We start from the raw sequence: 25,746 nt of genomic DNA, 5'->3' as shown, positions 1-25,746 counted from the left end.
CGACCCATAATATTAGATTACTATTTTTATGTTTGACCCTTTTTTGTGACACATCAAAAGAATTTTTTTTTTTACCATTGAATAGGGAATGTTTGGGGCATGGTTTAGTATCATGATTTATTTTTTAGTACAATTTTGGTTTATTTTAATTAATTTGAAAAAAAATAGCTTTACTTTGATGAAATATGAGAAAATTTTATTTTTATCCAAATATCAATTTTTTAAAAATTTTATAATTTTAGTACAATTATAATTTTATAATTATAAGAATGTAAACTCATCCTCCAACTAAACTTAAATTACGGAATTAAAATATTATATATATATATAAATATATGAATCCATTTAAATTGATCATATAAAAGATAATACACTCACTAAGTTGCTAACCTTGTGATCATTAAAAAATTATGATATATTTTTATATTCAAATATTTGATTAAATGATAGATACATGTAAATTTGATAATTTTAAATGCAATATAAAAATAATACAAAAAATATATAAAAGGGACAAGGTTTAAATTTGAAAAAAATATATATAAATTAAAAAAAAATGTGTTTCATATTTAATGTATAGATATGAGTTATGAGACGATAAATTTTTTTATTTTATATGTATTTAAAACAAAACATACACGATTTAATATACAAATTACTATAACTAAATATTTACACATATTTTGGTTAAATGAATTAAACTCAAATCTATTTTATTACTTGTATATATAAGATTGTGTTTTATATTTACCTAAAAATCCAAGTCACCTTTTGTTTTTTCATTTTAGTTTTATTTCATTTGACTTGGGCAAAACAAAGATCTCATTGCATCATAAATCTTAAAAAAAAACAAAATTGATACTATAACATAACATTTGGATCAAATCTTTATGACTATTTAAACCTTAATTTACCTTTTCATGTAAGAAAAAATCCACAACTTACAAGAATGTACTTGCAAAGACCAATTCTGCCCAACTAAGAGCATTAAAATGCAAATAAAATATTTTTAAAAAGCAACCAAAAAAGCATAAAAAACAAAACAATGAGACAAAATTTTTTTTAAAAATAATGGGTTTTGGACATAATCCCCTAACTTCTTATCCTTTTCATCATACATAATGATGCTTATTCCCTTAATTCATGCAGCTTCAATGGGATTACAAGAATGATCATCTTTCTTTCTCAATGCAAGATGCTAATGATGATTAACAAAATTATAATTTATACTTTTTCTAAACCAAAATAACATTATAATAAGAGTTCGTGTTAGTGAAGTTACTCTTGTAATTGAAGTGTTCGATTTATGATCGGTCAATGTATTTTATATTTAAAGAGTTTTTATTTTTAACTAAAGTTATAATAAAAAAGATTTCGATTCGAATCTTCCTTCTTCAAATTAAAAAAAAAAAAAAACATTTTTTATTACTAAGACAATAAAGCAACAAACACACATGAAAAATTTGATTTTCATCTTTCGATATTAGGTATTGAACTAAAATACAACAATTTTAATAAATAATTATTTTATTTGTATTATTTATTTATTTGTCATCATAAAAAATTCTAATTCTATTATTTTAATTTAGTAAGAGCATGTTTCAATGATTAAAATAAATGTTTTGGGTACATTTTTTTCTTATTATTTTTAGCGCTAAAACAAGAATCAAACAATCAAAACATGTTGGGGTTTTTATAATCCATTTTTAACCATATTTTAGTGTAGTTTAATGGTTGTGGAGTTAAAAAATTGCACTAATAGTGATATAAAAATGAACTCTAATCATTATATTATATAAATTATTAGTAAAGTTTAAAAATTTTATTGATGACGAATAAAATAATAATAAAAAAGTTAAAGAGTATAAAAAGCTTTTGAATTATAATTAAAAAAATATTTAAACTTAAAATTTTATATTACAATTAATCAACCACTCCAACATTTATTTGTGTTTAATTAAGTTTTTATTTCAATAAAAAAATTAACATCATTAATTTTTTTATCAATTAAAATAAAATTTCATGTGATATCAACAAAATAAATGAAAATTTATCATATGACACAATTAATATATGTGAAAATTAAATAAAATATTTTTTATTTTTCTTTTCTATTTTTTTTTTTAAATTTCTTAATGGGTTTAAGAGACTGTAATTTAAAAATTAATTGATTAAATTTTGCCACGTGACTAGATTTATTCGAGATTTAATTGAATTGATATAGAAGATTAAAAATTTGATTGATTGTAATAAAAATTAAAGATTTATTAAAGATTTAAAGGATTATTAAATTATAATTTGAGGGTATTTTTGTAATATTAACCTAAAAAATAAAAGTAAAACTATTGATTTTTGTATAAAGTTGACAAAAATGTTTGGGCTTAAAAATCCATAAAATGAGTATTCATAGATAGGCCCAATCCAAAGGCAAACTATATAATCAAATCCACTTCCTTAATTACTACCTTTCCATTTCTCAGGATAACGGACGTAAACGCTGTCGTTTCATTCCATTACTGATTCATCACCCTCGTTTGTCGCTTCCATCCCCATCTAAAAGTCATTCTTTTCTTCTCCACTCTCCCTTCGAACTCAACCCAAAAAAAAAAAAAAATCCTTTTTAATTACCCAATGGATATCTTTCCCCTTCCAAACGGCGCCGGTTCGACCGCCCCAATAACCCCCGAAACAGCGGGGACGACGACCACGATCATCGTCGCATCGAACACGACGCCGTCCTCAAAACTTAGCCAGCTGACGGAATCTTTGAAATTAGAGCACCAATTCTTGCGTGTTCCCTTTGAGCATTTCAAGAAAACGATCCGAGCCAATCATCGAACCGTCGAGAAAGAAGTATCCGCCGTCATTTCAAGCGTCGCTGACGTGGCTGACTCTAACGAACTCTCTAAAGACGACGCTGTTTTGAGTCTCACTTCTCTTGTCTCCCGTTTGCAAGGCCTTAAACGCAAGGTAAAAGAAGATAAAATTTTAATTTTATTTCCTTTTTAATTATTTTTATTATTATTATTTTTTAAAGTTAACTGAATACGTTTTAGGTTGAAATTAGCAAAATTATAGTCTTTTCAACTTCTTGCAGGCCTAAAAGATAGAAAATTTGGACAATTTTGAGTAATAATGGCTGAGTTTTAATATGATTTAAAATGAATGAATTTGTATAAAAAATAAAGGGAATATTTATTTCGATTTAAAATGGCTGAATTTGAATAAAAATTGAAAATTTGACAATTTTACTTAAATATGGTAGTGAGTTTGTAGAATTAAAGCATGGATTTTTTATGGAAAGTTGAAATCATTGAAATATTTGAAGTTTTGAATCCTTTCATATATGGGGGATAAATGAAGTTTAAATGTAAAAATGGCTACATTTGTATTAAATCACAATGGGCAGAAATCACCCGTGTCAGCAAGTATGAATTTGTAGAAAGGCTTGATATATTTTAATCCAAAGTTGACATTTTGACTATATAAATATTTGTTTCATTGATTGGCATTGTCTAAATTTCAATAAATTTATTATCCAATTTCACAAGTATCCTTGGTACATTCGTGGGTAGTGATCTCTATATGTTTTTATCTTCAACAACATTACCATTTGATTATTTTATGTCTGTTTCGTTGGTAGACTTTTGTTTTTTTTCCTTATCTAAGCAGTTGTATTATCTTTTGTGTGTCAGTAATTAAATGGTTGGAGTGGATAAATTTGTTGTCTGAAGTGATGAGTAGCGCCTTTAAGTTAATGGGTATGATTTAGTGATGTCCATATGATTCTTTTGTATCATTCAGTTGGAAGAGGGAAGTCAAACGGAGAACTTGCAGGCACAGAGGTGTCGTGCTCGTCTTGATCACTTAGAATCAGTGGATGTTGAGAACCTGTGTGAATGGAATAATGTGCGATTGAAGCGGATCCTTTTGGACTACTTGTTGCGTATGTCGTATTATGACACCGCAATGAAGCTGGCTGAAAGCAGCAACATACTGGTAATTTATATGCTTGTTTCATTTCATGTGTTTGCTATGTAGTTGTTACAGGTGTCATTCTTTGAAATTCAATTGAATATGGGAAGTGGCAACTCAAAAAAAAAAAATTTATGTGCCAGGATCTTGTTGATATTGATGTTTTCAAAGAAGCCAAGAAGGTTATTGATGCCCTTAGAAGTCAGGAGGTGGGTCCTGCCCTTGCCTGGTGTGTAGATAACAAATCACGGTTGAAGAAGTCCAAGGTATGCATTCCTTGTGTTTTCTTAGGCTACATTTGATTCGTGCTTTTGCTATTTGCTATTTTCCTTTTTAATACAAAATGAAAAAGCAAAAAACAAAAATGAACTGAAAATAAGAGTCAAATAAGTAAAATCACCAACCAGATGTAGCCTTAGTTATCATGAGCATTTATCTCTTTATGTTCCACATGATGTTTTAACCTTTTCAGAGCCATAGTTCTCTTAAGAGTTAAAATATAATTGAGCTTTCATTTTGGATTGTCAACATTAAGCTATTAAATTACTCTCTTGACTGCATTCATTAAATACAGATGTTCTTTAGTACTTGCTGTCAAAAATTTGTGGACATCCCAACATGGATTACAGCTGCGATTTCAGATTGTATCCAGGAATATGTCTCAGCTTGAATAATTTTGTTGTTTTTGATGACAGAGCAAATTCGAATTCCAGTTGAGACTTCAGGAGTTTGTTGAGTTGGTACGAGCTGAAAATTATATGCGTGCTATTTTGTATGCTCGAAGGTACCTTTCCCCATGGGGAGCAACTCATTTGAAAGAATTGCAACGAGTTATGGCAACATTGGCTGTTAGAAGTAATACTGAATGTGCAAAGTACAAGGTAAATTTGATCCCTCCTTTGAATAGACTACTGGTTCAAATTAGTTTAATTTGATCCCTTCTTTGAATAGACTACTGGTTCAAGTTAGTTTTGTTGCTTTGATGCATAGTGGAATGACTGGTTGACAATGGTAAAGATGAAAGAATAGGAAGTAATGGGAGCAAAGGCGAAACAAACGGCTGTCTTGCTTTGTTTACTTAATGAGATCAATTATTTATTTTTCATCATTAATGACCTTGTAAATGTGGAGCATTATCTTCCTCTTTTTGACTAATTTTGTTCCAACGCTGATCAACCAATGACCTGTCAAGTCAGGCATAGCACTTTTATTTGTTTTCAAAGATAAAAGCTTTTTGTTCACTTAGATTCCTGAATATGTTAACAGATATCACTCACTTCAATTCTGTCTGTCTGAAGATGAATCCTTGTCCTTTGGATATTTCAATTTGCTAGATATGATTAAGCTTATTATGCTTTGTTACTTCTTTCTTATCTTTAAACAACACTTTTTTGCTGGTACTAGTAGTGACAATGATATGCTATTCAGATCATTTGCCCCTATTATTTAGATTCTAAGTTACCTCAAAAGGAATTTTATCCTTTTGTCTCGTTTGCGTACTGAATGTTTGGGACCTTTGGTATTATTAGTATTTATTAATAAATGAACCCACTGTTTGAAAAATGGTAGTTCCTGCTTAAACTCTATATAAATGAAACTCTTAAGGCTTTATAACATATTCTCCTATGGGAACTAATAAGGCTCAGGTTGGAACAATGCTCATACAATTTGTTTTGATTTGCTTCCAGGTTTTGTTTGAACCAAAGCAGTGGGACTTCCTGGTGGATCAATTTAAACAGGAGTTCTGCAGGTTATATGGCATGCCCGTGGAGCCATTGCTGAATATTTATCTACAAGCAGGCTTGTCTGCTTTGAAAACTCCGTATCCCTACAGTAACCACCATTATGCAACTACCTATTGTTTTGTCTGTATTTATCTGTCAGCTTAGTAGCCCCATTAACGTCAACAGAGCGCTTCAACTTTATGACTTTTAAGCACTTCTCAAATTAGCATTCTTGGTTACAGAGTTGGTCGTAGGAATCTTACCCTGCATGTGTGATCACAAACATGCTTGCGTGCCTTTTGTTGCGAACATCTAAATTCCTAACTACCGAGTTCTACTCTATAAGTCTATAAGTTTTCAGTTCCTCAATATTTCTGCAAATACAGTTTTTCCCTTGACATGATTAGGTACTGTTACGAAGATGACTGCACCAAGGAGGATCCATTGTCACAGGACAGCTTCCGGAAGTTAGCATTGCCATTGCCATACTCAAAGCAGCATCACTCGAAGCTCGTTTGCTACATAACCAAAGAGTTAATGGACACAGAGAACCCACCGCAGGTCTTACCTAACGGCTATGTCTACAGCACAAAGGTTCACATTTTACCTTTACATTTTAATGCTGCTATTATATTTTTATTGGGTTGAACCTTTTGTCTTCTTGTCTTGTGTGGTAGGCTCTCAAAGAAATGGCTGAGAAAAACAATGGTAAAATCACATGTCCAAGGACAGGTCTAGTCTGCAATTATTCAGAGCTGGTTAAAGCCTATATCTCATAAAATCTGCATGGTCAAGATGTAAATCACTAAATCTATTTAAAAGAAAATCCTTCATGGACAGTTTCCTCCAGTTATTGGTTGTTTTCTGCACATCTGTGGATACTTCTCAGCTTTCAGACATTTCGAAAATTCTGATTCAAGAACTTCTTACAGTAATTGTTCTTGCACCTCAACTTGTTTGGGTGTTTTGAAGAATTTACCTCATGTATATATGCAATTTTTTTTAATTAAAAATCCTTGTAATTGTTATTGACTTGTTGCCCGTTTAATTTGCAGCAATAAGCTACCGTACATCTCCATGTCATTAGACAGTTGAAAAAGGCGTCATTTTAGCACATCTCAGCCATTAGTTCTTTGGATTTGACTTTGCACTGTTGATTTTGGGAGAAATTTTGAGTATTATATGGCTATTATCCACACCTGATAATACATGAGAATAATAGTAAAAAAATATAAAAATTGATACAATATAAAATCTCAAGAAAAATTATATAGATTTAATAAAAACAAAATTATGTTTTATATTTAATATTTCAACGTGAATTATAACATAATAATTTTCATGTTTTATAAATATTTCACACAAAACAAACCCATAAATATTTAATACATGGCAATATCTACTTATAATTGAATTTTACACTCTTAACATAAATTAATAAATTGGATTATATAACTCGGGCTTTTTCTTAAAGACTAAAAAGAAATCGCATAAAACCAACCACCAAGTCATAATTTAAGCTTTTTTAAATAAAGACCAAAGAAATTGTATAAAAACACAAGTCCAGGAATAGAAAGATTATTACATCAAACGGCTTCCTAGACCCACCCAATAATATCAAACACCCGTACAGCTGCTGCCCCAAGCACAGGTTGTGACTGGAACAATTAAATATTCATCACAACTTTGGGTTTTATATGATCATAGATTTATAGTTATTGCAGAAAATATCAACTGTTATTAGCAGCTGCGAAGTAATTTACCAAAGACGAGATAAAAGAGGGAATCTATATAAGACTTTAATATATCTTAACAGTGCTTAAATACTCAAGAAAAAAACAAGTTATCCATCCATACAAAACGTTACTGAGACATACCAATTCAAACCACCGCAGATTAATTTGATTCACTGCGTCTAGGAGAAGCATGATTATCATCGTCATCATAAATGGGGCTCTGGTCATCCTTAGGGAGTGGGCTAGGGCTGCGGCTGTGGCCGTTTTCTCTTCCAGAGCTCCTGTAAGCCCTGTCCTCGGTATCAGCTTCACGATCTGGGGTTCTGCTCCTTCCCCTGGGACTTGCACTGTAATCCGAAACATTGGTGGGCGTGCGATCTCTTGGGGAAGGGCTACCTCTCTCTTGTGGGCTTCTTTCATCAGGTGCTGGACTATGCTTCCTCCCTCTGGATGGGGATGGAGAACCCCTGTGGCGCTTAGGGCTCCTTGATCTTCTATCATCACGATCGAAACTTCGTTCTCTCTTCACAGGCGTTCTCGATCTATCATCACGCTCGAAACTACGTTCTCTCTTCACAGGTGTTCTCGATCTACTACAGACGGTAAAGATTCAGCACAAAGAAGACTAAGCCAAAACAGTTTTAAAAAACCAAAACAGTTCAGTGGTTTAAATCTTCCTCAATTCTTTTGACTTACATGGGCACTTTAATGTACAAATTACTTTTGCAACAAAAAAAGTAAATTCATATTAAGATCAAATTATTCATATACAGTACTAAAAAAATGCCAAAGGTAATTTATATTTCAGAACTAGACTCTTGTTGCAAGGAAAGCTAAACACAGACCTGTCACTACGTCCCCTGCTGTAACTGCGGCTTCTGCTTCTACCATGGCGGGGACTAGGTGAGCGAGAGAAACTGCGCGGTCTTCTGCTGCACCATTATAGTTGTCTCCCAAGTAAACAAAATGGAAGTTTAACTGATAACATATGATAAGACTCCTATTCAAACCAAACTGCTCAGATTAAGAAAAAATAGATAGAGGGAGGGAGAGAACCTCAGTTTCTTTGGACTATTTTGACAATTTCTTTCTATGTGGCCTCGTTCACCACAACGATAACACTTATTCTTCCAATCCCCAGCTTTGCAATCACGAGCCCAGTGCCCATCAATTCCACAGTTGAAGCAGCGTCCTGATCCAGGAGTAGGACCTCTTCCAGGGAAATCACGAGACCCACCAGGGCCACGGGGCACCTAAATTGCAAGTCAAATCAGATTCAATGGTCAAATAATACTGACTAACAAAATCCACAAATGAAGTCTGGGACAAGAATTCAAATTGACACTCAGAAAATCATTCTACCTTCAATGTAAGTTCTCTAAACTACATTTTTCTCCACCAACAATTTTTTCTCATACTTTGTTTCCAACACAGAAAGCAAGCAGCAAATAATGATTATTCTAAAAGGTAGTCATGTAAAAGGTTTTGATCCCTTTCTTCTAGGCAGTAGCTATATAGACTTCCATTTGTTGATTTAAACATGGAGCTCAAATTCATAAAGTACAAGACATGTTGGCTTCACTAGCAGGTTGTACCCAGTCCCAATGTTCATCGATAGACCTACAAGCAAATTATATTGAAATGGTAAAGTATCTTCAGACCAGACAGCATGCTAGAAACATGTGGAGAGAGCCCAGGGTCCCTTCCTCAAATGATACTAGACCTATTTTATCATCCACCTCTTTCTCTGCCCTTCAAATCCCACCACCCAGAATGGGCAGGTGCAACACATAAGTCTAATGTTCTATATCCCCACCCAATTGACCACAAAGTGGAAATCTTATTAGTATCTCAACTAAGATATAGGAGAATAAACCACAACCAGAGAGGCTGTCACATAGAATGGCGCCATACCAGGTAAAATGTATGTATGTGTCACATCAGATAAACATGCCATGAGCACACATGCAAATAAACAGTTGGTTAAAGTCAAAGATAAGCAGTAACCGAAATGAGCATGCAGATTTTATGCGTCACGTCACCAAAAGATCTGAAGGCATTAAGGATATAAATACATTATAAAATTAACAAACTGAAACATTAAATTAGTCCATGGCTTACATATAATATTCATTGCCTCCCAATATTATTGAAATTTAGCATTTAAAAAACAACAAATGCCAACAAAGTCTATTGTATGTGAAAAGCATCAGAAAGCTTACTCCCTTGGCAAATTCAACAATGATACGGCTTCCATCTAGGTCTCGACCATTCAATGAATATCTTGCATCATCAGCATCTCTAGGGTCGCTGAATTCCTGTTATCAGGGAGAAACACAATATACACACACACACAAAAAAACAAAGAAGAAAAAGATCCAAGCAAAAAGATCATATTTACAACATATGTTGAAGAAATTTATAGATAAAGAAGAAAAGTAGTTTCGGTTTAAATTAAAAGAGTAAAGAAATACATACAACGAATGCATAGTCGCGCTTCATATCCACATCACGTATTCTGCGTAAACGGGTGCTAGAAACAGTAAGGCCATCATGACACAATTATCGAAGGGTTGATAGTTCGCCCCTCACGGTTGAACCAAAAACACCACTTTTGAGATTGTTCCATTTCGATAAAAACACGCAATAACACTATAGAAACACTCGCCAAATCCACCAAGGTCACCCTCTCACCATAGACCTCCAGGTTAGGCAAAAGCCAAGAGACCTTCAACAAGATCATTTAAGTTAAACCACACAGACACGTGGAGGGGTGCAACATTCTTACTCATATTTTATAAGGAAGGCCTGATGTTAAGCACTACAACAAGTGCTTGGCAAGGACTATTTGTCTCCTACTTCATTGTCACTACACCCTGAACCTATCCTAATGGCCATCAATAAAAAAGACTAAAGCAACCATAAACACCCAACTGGAGAAAAATGAAGAACTTGCAACAATTACATTTAATAAAATGCAACATTTACAAATTTTATAAATTCTTCAACATAACAAAAGGCTTGTTTACCTCCCATATCTGCTAAACATGTCCTCAAGATCTCGTGATCTTGTCCTGGAAGACAAGTGACCAACATAAAGGCGAGTACCACTTCGGCGGTCATCATACCTAGGCATTTTTCTTTCCCTGCAATAACAATTTTCATAAGAACCAAAAAAAATACAATCACACAGCTTTACATAATAAAAATACTCCAAGTTTACTAACAAATCATCAAAGAAAATTTTCTTGTCTTATATAACAGAATCGTCAATCTAATTTAAGTTAAATATGTCTTAGAGCTGCGTTTGGTTGTTATTATAATTACTACTTGCTTTTGCTCCCTACAAGTTTACTATGGTAGAACAGGAAATCGTAATCAATTTTAAATTTAACAGATAACTAAAATGCAATAGTAATTCTAACAGGAATTATTTTATTTAAGCAAAATCATGCATAGTTCACCCCCAAAACATACCATTTTAATTTTAATTCTTCAAAAATATTATTTGCTTTGAATCCAATTGCACACAAAAATCAATTAATAAAAGCGACAGCCAAACATTACCTAAATCAACATGTGTTTCTATGAACTGATTAACTATTATTATACATGACATAAAACAAGAAAAAATACTAAAATTTTCTGAAAACCTATATTTAAACATGAAAAAAACACCTTTTAATTCTTCAGATTTCAATTACTAACAGCCTAAAGCCCTAAATAAATGATATTTAAATTAAAATTACAAATCATAAATCCGAAGATAAATAAATAAATGATAGGCATGGGAAAAAATTAGCATCAAAAGCGGCAAAATTTAAATTTAAAAGCTCGACAATCTTTCAGATCTATAGATGAATAAGCAAGAAATTGGATAACTGAGTGCATAAGAGTTCAAATTGAAAGAAACAATTAAAAAAATGTAAGATAAAACAAAAGCTTACTGTGAAATTTAAGAGGGAGGCGAAGGAGGAGAAGATGAAAAACCCTAGATTTTTCGAAGAGAACGAGAGAGAGTGAAAGCAAGAGAAAACAGAGAGGGAGGATAAACGCGTCGTTTTCTCGTTTTATTTATAGGGCATAAGGATAAGGATAAGTCAACAGTCAGCACTCAAATATCAGAGATACACAATTACCAAAAGACCCCTACTTAGTTTTGCGGAATTACAAAAATAGGCTTGAAAAAGTGGAAAGTTTCAAACGTCCGACATGTGCTTCTAACCTCCAAGCCCCCGGTCCAAAAGGAATTTTTCTTTTCCTTTTTTTTTGTCCTGAGGAAATCTTACACTATTATTTGGTGAGGAAATTCCTTTTTCATAGGAAAGAAAAAAGGAAAATTGGTGGAGTTGATTTTTTTTTCCCTCCGATCCAATTCGTCCATAAATGAACAAAATTTCCTTTTAATAATATTGAATTGACAAATTTATCTATACAAACAATGATAAATTGTATATTTATTTAATCATTTAATTTTTGAATTTTCATTAAATAAAAATAAATTATATAATTAATAATTTAATTTTTGAAATTTTCATTAATATATCCATGTCGAGTACATCTGCCACATGTCATTATCTTTATCTTTAGACATGCCATGTAGAAAATGAACTTAAATGTACATGTCAATTTCTACGGTTAATTGATAAAAACTAACTTTTTATTAAAAAAAAAAATGGTAATCAAAATGTGAGTTTTTAAAATTGAACGATCCAAACAAAAGCTCTCGAAGATTATGTACCTAAATGGGTAATTTACCTAAAAGTAATAAGTTTATTATTACACAATTTTAGGGTATAAAAAATTTGCATAGCACATTTCATTAAAAAAAAAAAGGTTGGTGCTCAAAGGCTGAAGAGAATGGTAGCAAAGAATGAGCTGTTAGTAGAAGTACCCTGAACATGCTGGATTTCAAAAGGTGGCTCATGACTGCAAGGATAGGCTAAGAAAGCCCCAGACAGCCAATTTTGTATTTGATTATCCTCGTTTTGTGGGCAAAAGAATGATCCCCAAATGTTTACAGTTGACTATACCCCAAAAAATGTTGATGACCTTTAAGCAGGGAGACAACTGATCCAAGAAGTTCACTACAAGTTGTTGAGTAAAATTCTTGCCTTTCGATCTTTTCAAATCATCACAGATTTTGACAGTGGATTGTTGATTGCAGAACCGCACAGTAATTCTTCAACCATGTGGATGCGGATTTCAGGACGCGAAGCTCACCGGTAAGGAGATCATGAGCCATTTGTCTCCTATGAGCAAATGTATCGCACATTGAGGGGAAATTAACAGGAGCAAGTAACTGCAAATACATTTCAGAAGCTTTAAGTAAGTGATAAGCTCTTTGTAAGTAAGATAAACATACATTATTTCATGTAATTATTTCAACACTTTGTACAATAGTGTCTCCACAAAGATACGAGCATTGCCTTTTATATTATCTTCTTGCTGTTACTACGAAGAGTTTGTTTCTGGCTTTTATCTGTACGTGTTAAACACGCGTACACGTGAACTTCACTTTGCAGCAAAGAATGGCCGTCATATTTTAATGTCTTGATGTAGTACTGTTCTATTCATAACATCATACTATGTTTAACTGTCACTATTTCTAGAGATGATGATAATGTTTATTGACTTTTTACCCAAAAACAGTGTTTACTGCCATTTTGTCACCTATGAAATTAAACATCCAGAAACTGTCTTTTGTCTTGTTGACATGAACAAAGAAACCTTGTCACTGAATGAATTTTGAGGAACGAAAAGTGGCAAGAAATTTACCTTAATGGCTGCATCATGTTGCTGCATTAAGTGAGTGATGTGAGACAATAACATCTGATGTGCCTGGAACTCTCTCCTGCTGTCTTTCAGAGGACGCCGAGCCAACCGGCCATCAGTTTGTGCAGCTTCCATGGCCAAGTCACTAAGTTCTGATGATTCAGTTAAAATGAAATTATATGTTAGTACTTCATGGTCTAAAATTAAATTCGCTTGAAGAACAGTGAAAACCACAAGCAAGGAAGGCAAGATTATCCAAACAAACACCTTGGGGAGAGGTACAACATAAAACACGAGCAAATGCACGTAGCGACTGTGGAAGACCCTTCCCCTTTCCTTTAGGAGACCTAACTTCCCTGTGTAATAATCCCATCATCATAAACATGAATCAGTAACATGATTTTGTAGTCATATATCCAACTCCCATAGGAGCACTAAGGAATTCATTAAAACAAGATATTTAGATGACGTCCATACCACATTGGTTCCAAATGAAATTCCCACGACAGAAACATCATAAAGTCTAATCCAAAAATTAAATTTAAAGTTGACAGAGAAAGAGATTTAAAAGATGGAAGCAATATCATTAGTTGTCCGGTCGAGTCGAAAGCACTCTATAAAAGAGGTCATGCACACTTTTCATATGAGCAAACAACTTTGAGGAAGATCAATTAAGGTAATGCAACACCCACTCCCACATCTACCCAATATCACTAAAGTTAGAGGAAGCTTTTCATGTCATTATATAAAACTGAATGCAACTCAAACCTTATCATATACTAACAAAGAGCTCTTTTGAGGAATAAGCAGAGTATTAATCTAATCAACTTTTTCAAGTGATTGCTTTAAGAAGATCTATTGTTCATTTGACAGGACAAAAAACGAATACTGACACAGATATAATTATTGAATACAGCCCTTTAATCCAAACCAATGACTTGCAAAAATGTTTCAAAATATGCAACAAAAGCTTGGAGAAAGATCATACTTCTTTTCACCTTTAAGAGGCAGTTTGGTCCAGCTAAAACTTCAGTCAAGAAGATTGTCAAATTAGGATTTTTAAACATGTTATCAGGTTGAAATTGAATATTTTGTCAGTTCAATATTTCATTAAGTCTGTCTAGTAGCTTAGCAATGCTACTTTTTGGAAAGCACATCAGCTTTCAAGCATTAGAACCTTATTTCAGCTTATTTAGAAGCTAAAGACTGTTTGGTCAGTAGAGATTAGAGAAGTTGTTTCAGAAGTTAGGCCAAAGAAGTATTGAAAGACATTAATTAATTATTCATTATTTGGTACACCTCAAGAACATTTCTAGTTCTTAAATCACAAGTATTTATAATTCTAAGAAGTAGGCTCCCATGAATCTTTGTTGTAGTTTTCATTTGTCCAATTGGAAATAAACAACGTTCACCATAAGTCTAACATCCAGTAACATCGTTAATTCATCAATAAAGATATAAGGTTAAAGAATTAAGCATCAATACCAACTTGATTATGAAAGTATCTTCAGAACAACTAAAACCAATTGCATCTTTAGTTGTTGGTGAAGGATGTTGTTGCAGAAGTTCCAATTTCATTTCACGTAGAATATCATGATATGGGATATTCATGTGGATCTTTACCTGAGAGTCAACAACATTATTTCTTTTAAGAACATAAAACGAAAAAATAACATTTAGCTACATTTATGATATGGATATATTTTTTTGCCTTTGGACTAAGATGGTGAATTGGAAATGTAACAAAAGTTACTAAAATATAAAGAAAACATGAAAAATGCAGAATAGTGTATTAAACTCTAGCTTATACAGTTGTAGAAAAGAAAATAAGCATTTAAAATTGTGAAAATCTAATCTTCATTATTACTTGATTGATTGACTTTATCTATTTTAGTTAAGTCTCTCATTTTTAGAATAAGGAGTGACTTGGGTAATTACACCAAATCCATTAAATATTTTCTTATTACGTGTAGAGAGTAAATTAATCATTTGATTAGCTGTTTTAATGCATGAAAATCTTGGGTTTTAAGGCTAAGAATATTTCGTCTTTAGCCTATATATTTTCATGCAATTCTAGTATTGTAATAAGAAAAAAATAGAATAATAAAATAGTTTTATTCTAGAGATTTCTTCATGGTATCAAAGTACAATCTGAACTTTTGAAAATTTTCACTCGAAGTCTAGCATGACCAACAGAAGGGAGAGCCCGGTGTCGAAGGTTACCTCTAACCCCAAAGCTAGCATTATTGGAACAGATTCTTTAGCACATCAAGGTAATTTTCTAATTGCCTTAAGTGTAAAACTAGAAAAATCAAATTCATGAATTGTGGATTCAGGAGCTTCAAACCATATGATTAAGGATGCATCTGTATTTAGTAAATGCAACCCATGTCATGAAAACTTCACAGTTCGAATTACTGTTCAGTCACTTTCAAAAGTGGTCAATATAGGTTATGTTATTATTTCCAAAGAGATAACACTTGATTCTGTTCTGTTTGTCTTAAATCTAAGTTGCAATCTGCTATCTATAAGCAAACTTACAAGAGCCCTTAAGTGTGTTACTAAATTTCTTACAAATATGTGTGAATTTTAGGATTTAGAGTCGGGGAAGATGATTGGCAATGCTAAGATGTATGCAGGACTTTATATCTGAAGAGCTAATGATTCTGAAAGACAATATTAGAAGATCTCTTGTGTGGCTTCATCCTTTAGTAATAACAAAGATAGTAATATCATGTTGTGGCACTATCGATTAGGTCATCCAAACTTTTTGTACCTCAAAAAGTTGTTTCCCTCATTATTCAATAAAAATCCTAACAACTTTCAGTGTGACGTTTGTCAACTATCCAAACATACCCGTACCACATATCCTAATTAACCTTACAAATCATCCCATCCTTTTTCAATGGTACACAGTGACGTTTAGGGTCTCTCCATAGTAAATAACATTACTGGTTCTCTAAATGGTTTGTCACATTTATTGATGATCACACCAAGGTTACTTGGGTATTCCTTCTTCAGCTATTCCAAAACTTCTCAACAATATGATCCAAACTCAATTCAAAACCAAAATCCAAGTGTTGAGAACCGACAATGGGAGAAAATACTACAATTCAATCCTTGAATCATATCTAATGAAGCATGGTATAATTCATCAAAGCTCATGTGTCAATATTCCTCAACAGAATGGTGTTCCTGAAAGAAAGAATGGACATTTGTTGGAAATTGCAAGATCCCTCATGATGGCTACCCATGTACCTAAGTATTTTTGGGGTGAGGCTATTCTTACCGCTACATATCTTATAAACAGAATGTCTTCTCAAGTCCTGAAATTTCAAACCCTTTGCCAATCTCTTCTCAGTTCCTATCCTCACCTTTGAATCATCTTGTCTATTCCCATTAAAGTGTTTGGATGCACTACATTTGTTCTTAACCGCTAACAAAACCAAAGCAAATTAGATCCCAAATCCAGCAAATGCATATTTCTCGGATACTCCCCAAATCAAAAAGTATACAAGTGTTACTCACTAATAACAAATAAATTCTATCATTCCATAAATGTTACCTTTTTTTAAAATCAACCTTCCTTTCCCAAAACTGCCATTCAGATGGAGAATCCAATCACACGAGAAAATCAGCTTTGGGAAGATCTTATTATCGAACCACCAAACACTTCTCCAACTCCCTTTCAAGTCCAAAACATCCAACTAGATCCTCCAAGCCCAAAGTTCACACGAGAAAACAAACAAAGAATTGATTGTCTATTCAAGAAGACATAAAACTCAGAAAGATCTAGCAGAATGTACACCTTCAAATCAAAACCAAGAATCTAAATCGATTCCAATGATACTTTAAACCAACACATGTAACACTCTTACTGAATTTGATTCAATTGAATCCTTTGATGATCTTGATCAACCAATTGCATTAAGGAAAGGTGTGAGATCATGTACTTAACACCTAATCTATAATGTGGTTTCTTATGAAGGTTTATCACCTACTTATCGGGGTTTTGTTAATATTCATGAAGCACTCATGCAACCAAAATGGAAGATAGCTGTTTTGGAAGAAATCAGTGCCCTAGATAAGAACAAAACATGGGAGATTTCAGAATTATCCAAAGGGAAAAATCCAGTTGGGTGCAAATGGATTTTTACTGTCAAGCACAATGCAGATGGAAGTATTAACAGATTCAAAGCTCGCCTTGTTGCAAAAGCATTTACTTAATCTTATGGTGTTGACTATGAGGAGACATTTGCTCTAGTTGCTAAATTTAATCCAATCAGGGTGTTATCATCATTGGCAGCAAATCTAGATTGGCCACTCCACCAACTAGATGTCAAAAATGCGTTTCTTAATGGCGACTTTAAAAAAGAAGTTTACATGGAAATCCCTCCAGGATTCAAAAACCAGGACAATTCTAGCAAGGTATGTAAACTTCAAAAGTCTTTATATGGTCTCAAATAATCCCCATGTCCATGGTTTGATAGACTAACAAAGGTGCTAAAGAAGTATAGTTTTTCACAATGCCAGACAAATCACACCATGTTTGTAAAACATTCACCTAAAGGAAAATTAGCCATTCTTATTGTTATGTGGATGACATTATTCTTACTGGAGACTATGTGGAAGAAATTAGCAACCTAAAGAACCTCTTAGCCAAAGAATTTGAAATCAAAGATTTGAGACACCTCAAATATTTTCTTGGCATGAAGGTAGCTCGCTCAAGGAATAGCATCTTTGTTTCACAGCATAAGTTTGTCCTAGGCTTACTAAAAGAAACTGGAATGCTTGGATGCAAGCCTGCTGACACCCTTATGGACATAATGAATAAGGTAGGAATGGAATAAGGAAGTACACCAACAGATAAGGGTAGATATCAAAGACTTGTTGGGAAACTCATCTACCTCTCTTATACAAGACCAGATATCAGTTTTTTGGTTAGCATGGTAAGCAGATTCATGAACAACCCAACCGAGGAACACTTGAGGGCTATGCATCGAATCTTACAATTCCTAAAGAAGAGTCCTAGTAAAGTGTTATTTTTTAAGAAGACATCACATTGAAATGTTGAAATTTACACTGATGCTGATTGGGCTGGATCTGTTATCGACCGAAGATCAACTACTGGTTATTGTACCTATATGTGGGGAAATTTGGTTACTGGGCATAGCAAAAAGCAATCTATAGTGGCTAGAAGTAAGGCGAAAGCTGAGTTTAAAGCTATGTCTTATGGCATATGTGAGGGAATTTGGCTGAAAAGGTTGCTAGGGGAGTTAAAGGTTTCTGCAGAAGAATCCATGAAGATATTTTGCCACAACAAAGCTGTCATAAGTATAGCAAAGAATCTTGTTCATTATGATAGGACTAAACATGTGGAGATTGATCATCATTTCATCAAAGAGAAGATAGAGGAAGGAATTGTTAGATTAGTTTATACTCCCACATGCCTCCAAACTACAAACATACTCACTAAAGTTCTCTCTCGAAACAACTTCGAGAATCTAAAGTCCAAGCCGGGCATGATTGACATCTACCAACCAGCTTAAAGGGGAGTATGGACATCTAATCTTCATTATTACTTGATTGATTGACTTTATCTATTTTAGTTAAGTCTTATTTTTAGAATAAGAAGTGATTTGGGTAATTACACCAAATCCATTAGATATTTTCTTATCATGTGTGGAGAGTAAATTACTCATTTGATTAGCTGTTTTAATGCATGAAAATCTTGGGGGTTTTAAGGCTGAGAATATTCAATCTTTAGCCTATATATTTTCATGCAATTCTAGTATTGTAATAAGAAAAATATAAAAGAATAAAATAGTTTTATTCTAGAGATTTCTTCAAAAATTGACTTTCAAAATTACCTGGTCATGAATGTTGTATGGAAGTGTAAAACCAAAGTCCAGCAGCAGTGTGGCATTTGGAAATTTTCCATAACTTATCAGTACCTAGACAAGCAATTAAAATGAACATCAGAATTCAGATTCTGCAGCACCATACCACAAGCTTAAAGTCAAACAAGATAACAATACTAACACATTCCCAGTTAGCACAAGGAGACCACTGGTTGCATTAACATTCAAACCATACCTCATAATACTAAGTCTTAAAGATCTAATTATAAAAATAAAAGAAATTGTAGGGGTATTCAAACTTAATGGGGGTCTTTAAAGCCTGAATCTGATGTTAAAAGTACTGCATTTTCTTTTTCCTTTTTTAACTTTTAGAACATGTAAGAATTCAACCATGTAAAATTCACAATCTTTATCCATATAATGCCCTAGATGCATGTTTGCATACAGGCCAAATCATATGATTCACTAAAGTAGTATCCTGGTGTACTTCGGAATATGAAGAGAATACCAAGAACAACTCAAGGAAACTATAGAGAAATTGTTAGCATCCAAATGCAATCACTTTTTGAGCACATAATTTTTTGTATTTCAAGATCACTATTCAGTTTAATACATGTTAAAGTTGAATTTCTGGTCAGAGATTATCACACCAGAAAACTTCAGAATAGGAAGAGGAAAGTAAATATGAGAAAGAGAGAGAGAGAGAGAGAACAAAGAGATAAAATAACCAAGGCAGTCAAACAAAAGAGCAGGTAAAGAATAAATAAGCCTCCAGGATATAAGTTGAGCACATGCACATTAAATAGAAGCTTGTTGGCTTTATATGTTTATGATAATGTTATAAAGCCAAGGTTTCTAAGCACTAAGAGACAAGAAGGAAAAGAAGCAATTCAAAATTAACCAACAAGAAATAAAAACTAACAAGGAAACAAATATAAGAAATTATTCCCATGAAAAGGAAAGAAGGGAAACCATTCCACTGAAATAGTTCTAACCTCTTCACCAGGAGAATAGTTACGATCAGCGATAACCTGCCCAAGTAATTTAAAAAATGAAATAAACCTAAAGATATAATCTAACAAATCACAAGTAAAAATTTAAAACAAATTTGTATAACCAGAGACTATTTGATGTATAGCAATAAAAACAAGAATTGTCCTCTTCAGTTCATCATCACCTCTGTCAGTATCTAAATATATTCTCTCACTAATGCTAAGTGAGCATACCTCTGACAACTTTTTATCTTCGTCGAATAATACAATTGAGTTTGAAACCCCATCGTGATTCATAAAATCTGTAAATGGAATCTACATAATAATATAAGAATAATAGAAAGAGCTATTGTACTAAAATAAAACAACACTAGAATAACTGTTGAAAACCCTCCAGAACAACTGACATTATTGAGAAGCAATACCAGAGATAGGCCCTTTGTGCTTTCCCAGGCTCGGGATGTTACTGCCACATTGACAACAAACTAGTTAGAAAATTAAACAAAATATAAGGACTATATATTACTACTTCATGAAGGAAACCCTAGTTACCACTTATCCCTTTCTAAAAATATGCCATGGTTCACCAAATTTAATTAACTCACTTAATCTTATCAGCATTCAATACGTCATGGCTAGCAGGATGATGTGTGACAGAAAATAATATAAGTAGCTGCAAATTTGAAAAACTAAAAAACCTTATGGACATAAGCTCACTTTAAAAAAATGAAATTGATTTTAACATGAGAAAGAATTGACAACCATTAGCATTTAGCAGATACTACATTAGCAAATAAGGGCTTACCTAGGAAATATGCACGCATGAAATCTTTAAGTGTGATGCTTTCAAAAAGCTCAGGGAATTGTTCAAGGGCCTGAAATATGAAATAACTTGTCATAGTCACATCTCCCACAGAAGACAAAGCCAACATACACAAACATCATAACTATAAAGAAAGCAGCAATGAAAAGACTAGAACAGACCCCTATTCCTTTCCTACTTCCTTTTCCCATCTTTTTATGCCAAACAAATTTCTTCATTTTTCTTATTATATTCAAGATTACAACCAATTCAACCAAGTTAATGGTAAAGAAAAACAAACTATCCATGATGTAAACTATTATCCTTGATTAAGTCATCTTTGTGAGTTGAAAACTCAATTACACAAAATTAAAAGAACAAAATTACACTTTTAATAGACGTTCCAGGACTTCGGTTGTTTTATCCCCAGAAAATAAAATAAGACTTGGAATCAAGAATATTGTAGCATATAGCCACACACATTATACATGATTGTGAATCAGAGACACATATAGGGTTGCATTTTTTATTCTCTATATGTGCATAATACAAAATTAACTAGAGAAAAGCAATGACTACTTACGGGCATAACTGCAGCAAAATCTTTTTCTATTGTAACTTTTTGATCAACTGTTTCCTGATATACTGAACTTTGACAAATCAGATCCAATTCGTATTCGCTCCAGAAAATCTATAGGGGTACAAAGACGTTTTATGATTCTGAGCATAATGGCATCTAATGAAATTGTCAAGTTGCAGCTACAGGTTTAAATTTCAAAATGTTTCGTTTGACAATGTCACCACTAACCATAATACCAATCTTCATAAAGTTAAAATTGAGAAAATGAACATTATTAACAATATTATCAGCTTCTACTGACAATCTTTCCTCATCAGCACCACAATGTTAAAGGAGACATAAAATAATGAAGAGAATTGCTCCACTGCTCAAAGAAATAGAGGAGAAACTATTTTCATCCTAAGCAGGATCATTGTCAGTGTCATTCAATCATTTATACAATTACGTCAATAGGGATGCCATGCAAAATTCTAATTTTATTGACCATAAGGGATCAAAAACTTCAAAACTACTGGATGAAGAAACATTCACCGTGCTATGAATATACCCATGCTGAGGAAGGCAACTGATATAATGGTCCCATTCAGAATCCTGTTGCAAAAGATAAATAATCAAATCATTTAGTTCTAGATTTTCTTTGAAATGAAACATTGAAACTAAAGACAGAAATTCAACAAACAACCAAAAATTCTTACTAAATATGATGTAGAAACTATGCACAATCATTGATTCATAGGAATTTGAGCTTTCAAAAAACAGATTAAAAGAAGAAAATTCTTGTTACCTGGCCCCTTTTTTGCTCAACTAAAAGGATCATAGCAAGCTTCGAAACAGTCCCAATTTTTTTATCACTTAGTAAAGCTTTAATCTTTGGAAGAAGATTGCCTGGGGCTATTTGCTGAAAATTTTAAGAAAATTATTTACTACTTGACATCATCATTATTGTTTAAGGCACCATAAAAGAGTTGAACAAAAAGAATTGCAAATTATATACCACACTATAAGGAACTTTCAATATGCAGTCGCCAGTTCGAATGATCTCAGAAGCAAAAAGAGACCTGCAATGAGGGATTTAAAAAAAAAAAAAAAAGGTTGAGAGCTTAATAAGACTCACAACTAGAGAATAACGCAATTAAAATTTTCTATTTGGAAATGAATCCAAGTTGTTAAAAATACTATAATGACCTTCCCATGTATAGAACTTCGTTTGCTCCTTGCTACCAAGAGAAAAAAGAGAGAGTATAAGTGTTCTCTATCTATCTTTGCCATGAGATCTATCCCTTAAATATTCTTACAAAAGAAGGCAAGAAAGCAATTTAGGAAAAAGAAAGCCACAACCCACAAGCTAGAGATGCCTATGATGAACATGCCAAAGGGGTAGGAGGCTGAAGCTCATTGACATGGAAGGGATCTTACAACATTAAAACTCATCTAAAAAATAATGACATAACCTGTTTTTGGGTAAAACCAGTGAGAAAAGTCCTTCAAGCCCTTCAATTACTCTGTCTAGGAGATATCCTCTCACATGGTCAAACACTAAGCTGACAAAAGAGCTTGACAATATATTTGAAGCACACACTTCTCAATATCAACATCACAACTTTCAGAGGCCCAAATACAGAAAAATTTCAGCACATCCTTCCAATTCAATTAACAACCCACAAACTTTCAGTTCAAAAAGCAAAGAGTTGATGTCTCCTAGACTGGCAGATTAGCTGAGAGATGTGTTCATGAATTGCATCGATTTTCTATACAACCAAATGTCTCTGTTCATCATCACTCAGATCCAACAATTTAGGCATGGAAAGAGAAACCATGCATTCTTTACCCATTCAAAATAGAGCATTGCACACACAATCACATCAACTAAAAACTGTTCAGTCTGGCTGTTTTATTGCTAACAGCCAAATTCATATTGCCATTTGTTCCCAAGTATCATCTAAAAATGTAAGCGAATCTCCAGCAGTTGAATACTTTAACTGCAACACAAACATTGTCCAGATAATCAACTGAGAAATAATGCAGTTCTTTTTGCAAATTTGCAATATCATCCTCCACATCACCAAATGTTTCCTTAGCAATTTATTGGAAAATTTCAACCAGCAGAACCATAAGACCTGAATAAAATTTTTATATTTGTTGAGAGAAAGGCAAGATAGGTTGATCTAATGCGCAGGTCTGTAACTGATCAACGTTCTAAGGTTCATATACCATTTTCAGTCATGCTGCTTAGATGTCAATTGCCATTTTGGAGGACGTTTAAACTTATTCATTCCCAATTCTTAAAGGATTCCAACCATCTGCTTGCCTTTTACTTCTTGAAACAAAATTCTACTGTTACAAGAGCAAGTAGCTTCAGAACAATAAAAACAGAGCAGCCTGGTGCGTAAAGTTCCTGCTATGCACAGGGTCTGCAGAAGGTCGGAACCACTGGGTCTAATGTACAATCAAAATTCAAAATACAATCATTGAAAATAATCACTTAATAAGTCAATGGAATCCCACCATTGTATGTGAATAAAATACAACTAGATGAAATCCCACATTTGCAATTTATTTCTATTTGCAGCTATCCATTACAATTAAGCTCCATGCATTTTTCCATGCTATTAAAGAGACCGAAATATTTTCTATCAAGCAAACTGTTGAAATAATGGGAGCTTCAGTGCAACGGCCCCTTCTAATATGAATGTCAAAGTAATATTTAATAATTCTAGTCTATACTTTATTGTCCCAAAAAAGCATGTATCAAAATTGCATGCACCACCATCTCCGCATTAAACAAGAATAGCCAGTGTACCGGCACTATTTCCCTGCTTTGATCTACTGCCCTATATTGATATGATACATATAAATTCAGCTTTTATTTTCCTTACAAACAATCCACCTACATACATATAGAGTTAAGCATGGCCCCAAAGTTTCTTGAATATCAACCAGAGCACAATTTGAACCGTATTCAAGAGCAATATACCAGCAATAATCAAAATAAAAGTTTCTATTGAACTTAAAATGAAGGTAACAACAAATCATATCCCAAGTGAAAAACTAAAAAATAAATAAATAAACTGAAATAACCTGCCATATGCGGATTTCCCAATCGACAGCACTGAAGAAATCTTAGCCCCAGCCTTTTGCTCCAACCAAGGCAAAAATTCATCACATTCTTCATCCAAAGAATTTAAACCCTGCGACAACAATCAATTATTTAATTAAAAATATAGACATATAAAGTAAAGTCTTTAGTTTTAAAACATATTTAACCGTTGGATCTCATAAAATCTATGGCTGTAATTAAAATAATTATTTTACTTAATTTGTCTTTCTCTCTCTCTTTCTCGCTTCCCTGCATTTTCCCTCTCACAACTCTTCTCAATTCCCATTCATTCAAAACTGATTACGAAAAGATGTAAATCAATCCCTTGTTTCCAAAATCCCATGACTATAAATATTTTTTTTGAACAAAATCTGGTAATCGCACTCTAAAACCAGTCATAAATAAAGGAATCCCTTTTACATGGGTAGCATCCAGACAAAACGTTTTCTATTAGATTTGTAAAACTCTTTTTCTTACATTTTCCCGGGAAACAAGCAGAAAAAAGAATAGGGAGAAGAGGAAGAACCTTAGCTTGAGATAGAGAGGAGAATTTAAATATGATGAGGAGACGATGAGGGAAGCTGAAGAGTGGAGTTGATGGAGACCGCCAATGCTTGGAAAGCCGAGAACCGCCCTGGAGCATCGGCGTTCTAGAGATCATTACGTCGTCGTTTTGGGAAGCTTCCTTTCTTTTTCCTGTCCTTCCGTGTAATATATTCGCCGTTGACGGCAGGGTGAGAGAAAGAGGAAGGAATGGATAACTTGAACATCGGGATTGGTTGATTATTCATGGGAGGTATATACGTCGTCGTTCCGTGTTTTGTATTGATACTTGATAATGTTTTATTTATTATTAATGAAAAAAAAGATGATACTTGTTTCTTATCCAATTTACATCTTACAAGAATCCTCTATTTCCACCTTCCTTTTTCTTTCTACATTCAAAATTTTTATTATAAAAATACCATCCAATAAAATTACTTAATTAACTTTTAGCTAATTTCCTTTCAATTCTACTTATTCTTGATTTATAGTGTTTTCAAAAATATATATTTAAAAATTTTAAAAGTTTTTCAAAAATACGCATTTAAAACCTTTAAAACTTTTAAAATTTAAATATTTTAAAAATTTTTTGAATTTGAATCTTTGATAACTTTTAAAAACTTTTGAATTTATATATTCTAAATTTTTTAAAAGTTTTTGA

General features: G+C 33.0%; 3 protein-coding genes across 15 annotated transcripts; 1 reads left to right on the top strand and 2 right to left on the bottom strand.

Moving 5' to 3' along the window:
- Positions 1 to 2,463: 2,463 nt before the first annotated feature.
- On the top strand, positions 2,464 to 6,731 carry LOC111310259 (protein MAEA homolog). The gene is made up of 7 exons (XM_022909530.2): positions 2,464 to 2,970; positions 3,805 to 3,999; positions 4,119 to 4,241; positions 4,671 to 4,856; positions 5,664 to 5,797; positions 6,107 to 6,293; positions 6,377 to 6,731. The coding sequence occupies exons 1-7, from the start codon at positions 2,632 to 2,634 to the stop codon at positions 6,476 to 6,478; spliced, it is 1,266 nt and encodes a 421-aa protein (XP_022765265.1). The 5' UTR covers positions 2,464 to 2,631; the 3' UTR covers positions 6,479 to 6,731.
- A 726-nt stretch (positions 6,732 to 7,457) lies between these two features.
- Positions 7,458 to 11,472, bottom strand: LOC111310260 (uncharacterized). 8 transcript variants are annotated; one of them, XM_089748363.1, is made up of 7 exons: positions 11,383 to 11,472; positions 10,465 to 10,581; positions 9,914 to 10,163; positions 9,658 to 9,753; positions 8,492 to 8,688; positions 8,281 to 8,367; positions 7,458 to 8,028 (listed from the first exon to the last, which is right to left on the bottom strand). In XM_089748363.1, exons 3-7 carry the CDS (start codon positions 9,935 to 9,937, stop codon positions 7,596 to 7,598), a joined length of 837 nt encoding a protein of 278 aa, XP_089604489.1. In that variant the 5' UTR covers positions 9,938 to 10,163; positions 10,465 to 10,581; positions 11,383 to 11,472; the 3' UTR covers positions 7,458 to 7,595. The 8 variants fall into 8 exon arrangements, with proteins under 8 accessions (XP_089604489.1, XP_089604491.1, XP_089604490.1 ...); XM_089748365.1 differs by having other exon boundaries at positions 7,458 to 8,025; XM_089748364.1 differs by having other exon boundaries at positions 8,281 to 8,364.
- Positions 11,473 to 12,340: 868 nt separating this feature from the next.
- On the bottom strand, positions 12,341 to 25,334 carry LOC111310257 (SET domain-containing protein). 6 transcript variants are annotated; one of them, XM_089748362.1, is made up of 16 exons: positions 25,069 to 25,275; positions 24,524 to 24,633; positions 22,631 to 23,881; positions 22,440 to 22,503; positions 22,230 to 22,343; positions 21,977 to 22,036; positions 21,449 to 21,556; positions 20,869 to 20,938; positions 20,489 to 20,529; positions 20,298 to 20,378; positions 20,067 to 20,102; positions 19,081 to 19,164; positions 14,700 to 14,833; positions 13,478 to 13,566; positions 13,214 to 13,362; positions 12,341 to 12,737 (listed from the first exon to the last, which is right to left on the bottom strand). In XM_089748362.1, the coding sequence occupies exons 3-16, from the start codon at positions 22,636 to 22,638 to the stop codon at positions 12,570 to 12,572; spliced, it is 1,206 nt and encodes a 401-aa protein (XP_089604488.1). In that variant the 5' UTR covers positions 22,639 to 23,881; positions 24,524 to 24,633; positions 25,069 to 25,275; the 3' UTR covers positions 12,341 to 12,569. The 6 variants fall into 6 exon arrangements, with proteins under 6 accessions (XP_089604488.1, XP_089604487.1, XP_022765260.2 ...); XM_089748361.1 differs by having other exon boundaries at positions 22,631 to 22,662; positions 25,069 to 25,209; XM_022909525.2 differs by lacking the exon at positions 22,631 to 23,881 and having other exon boundaries at positions 13,478 to 13,557; positions 25,069 to 25,334.
- Positions 25,335 to 25,746: the final 412 nt, after the last annotated feature.

Source organism: Durio zibethinus, chromosome 19 (genome assembly GCF_047325235.1).
Source record: "Durio zibethinus cultivar Kanyao isolate XHJ-2024 chromosome 19, ASM4732523v1, whole genome shotgun sequence".
Classification (NCBI taxonomy): Eukaryota; Viridiplantae; Streptophyta; class Magnoliopsida; order Malvales; family Malvaceae; genus Durio; species Durio zibethinus.
This window is presented reverse-complemented; position numbering and strand designations above follow the sequence as displayed.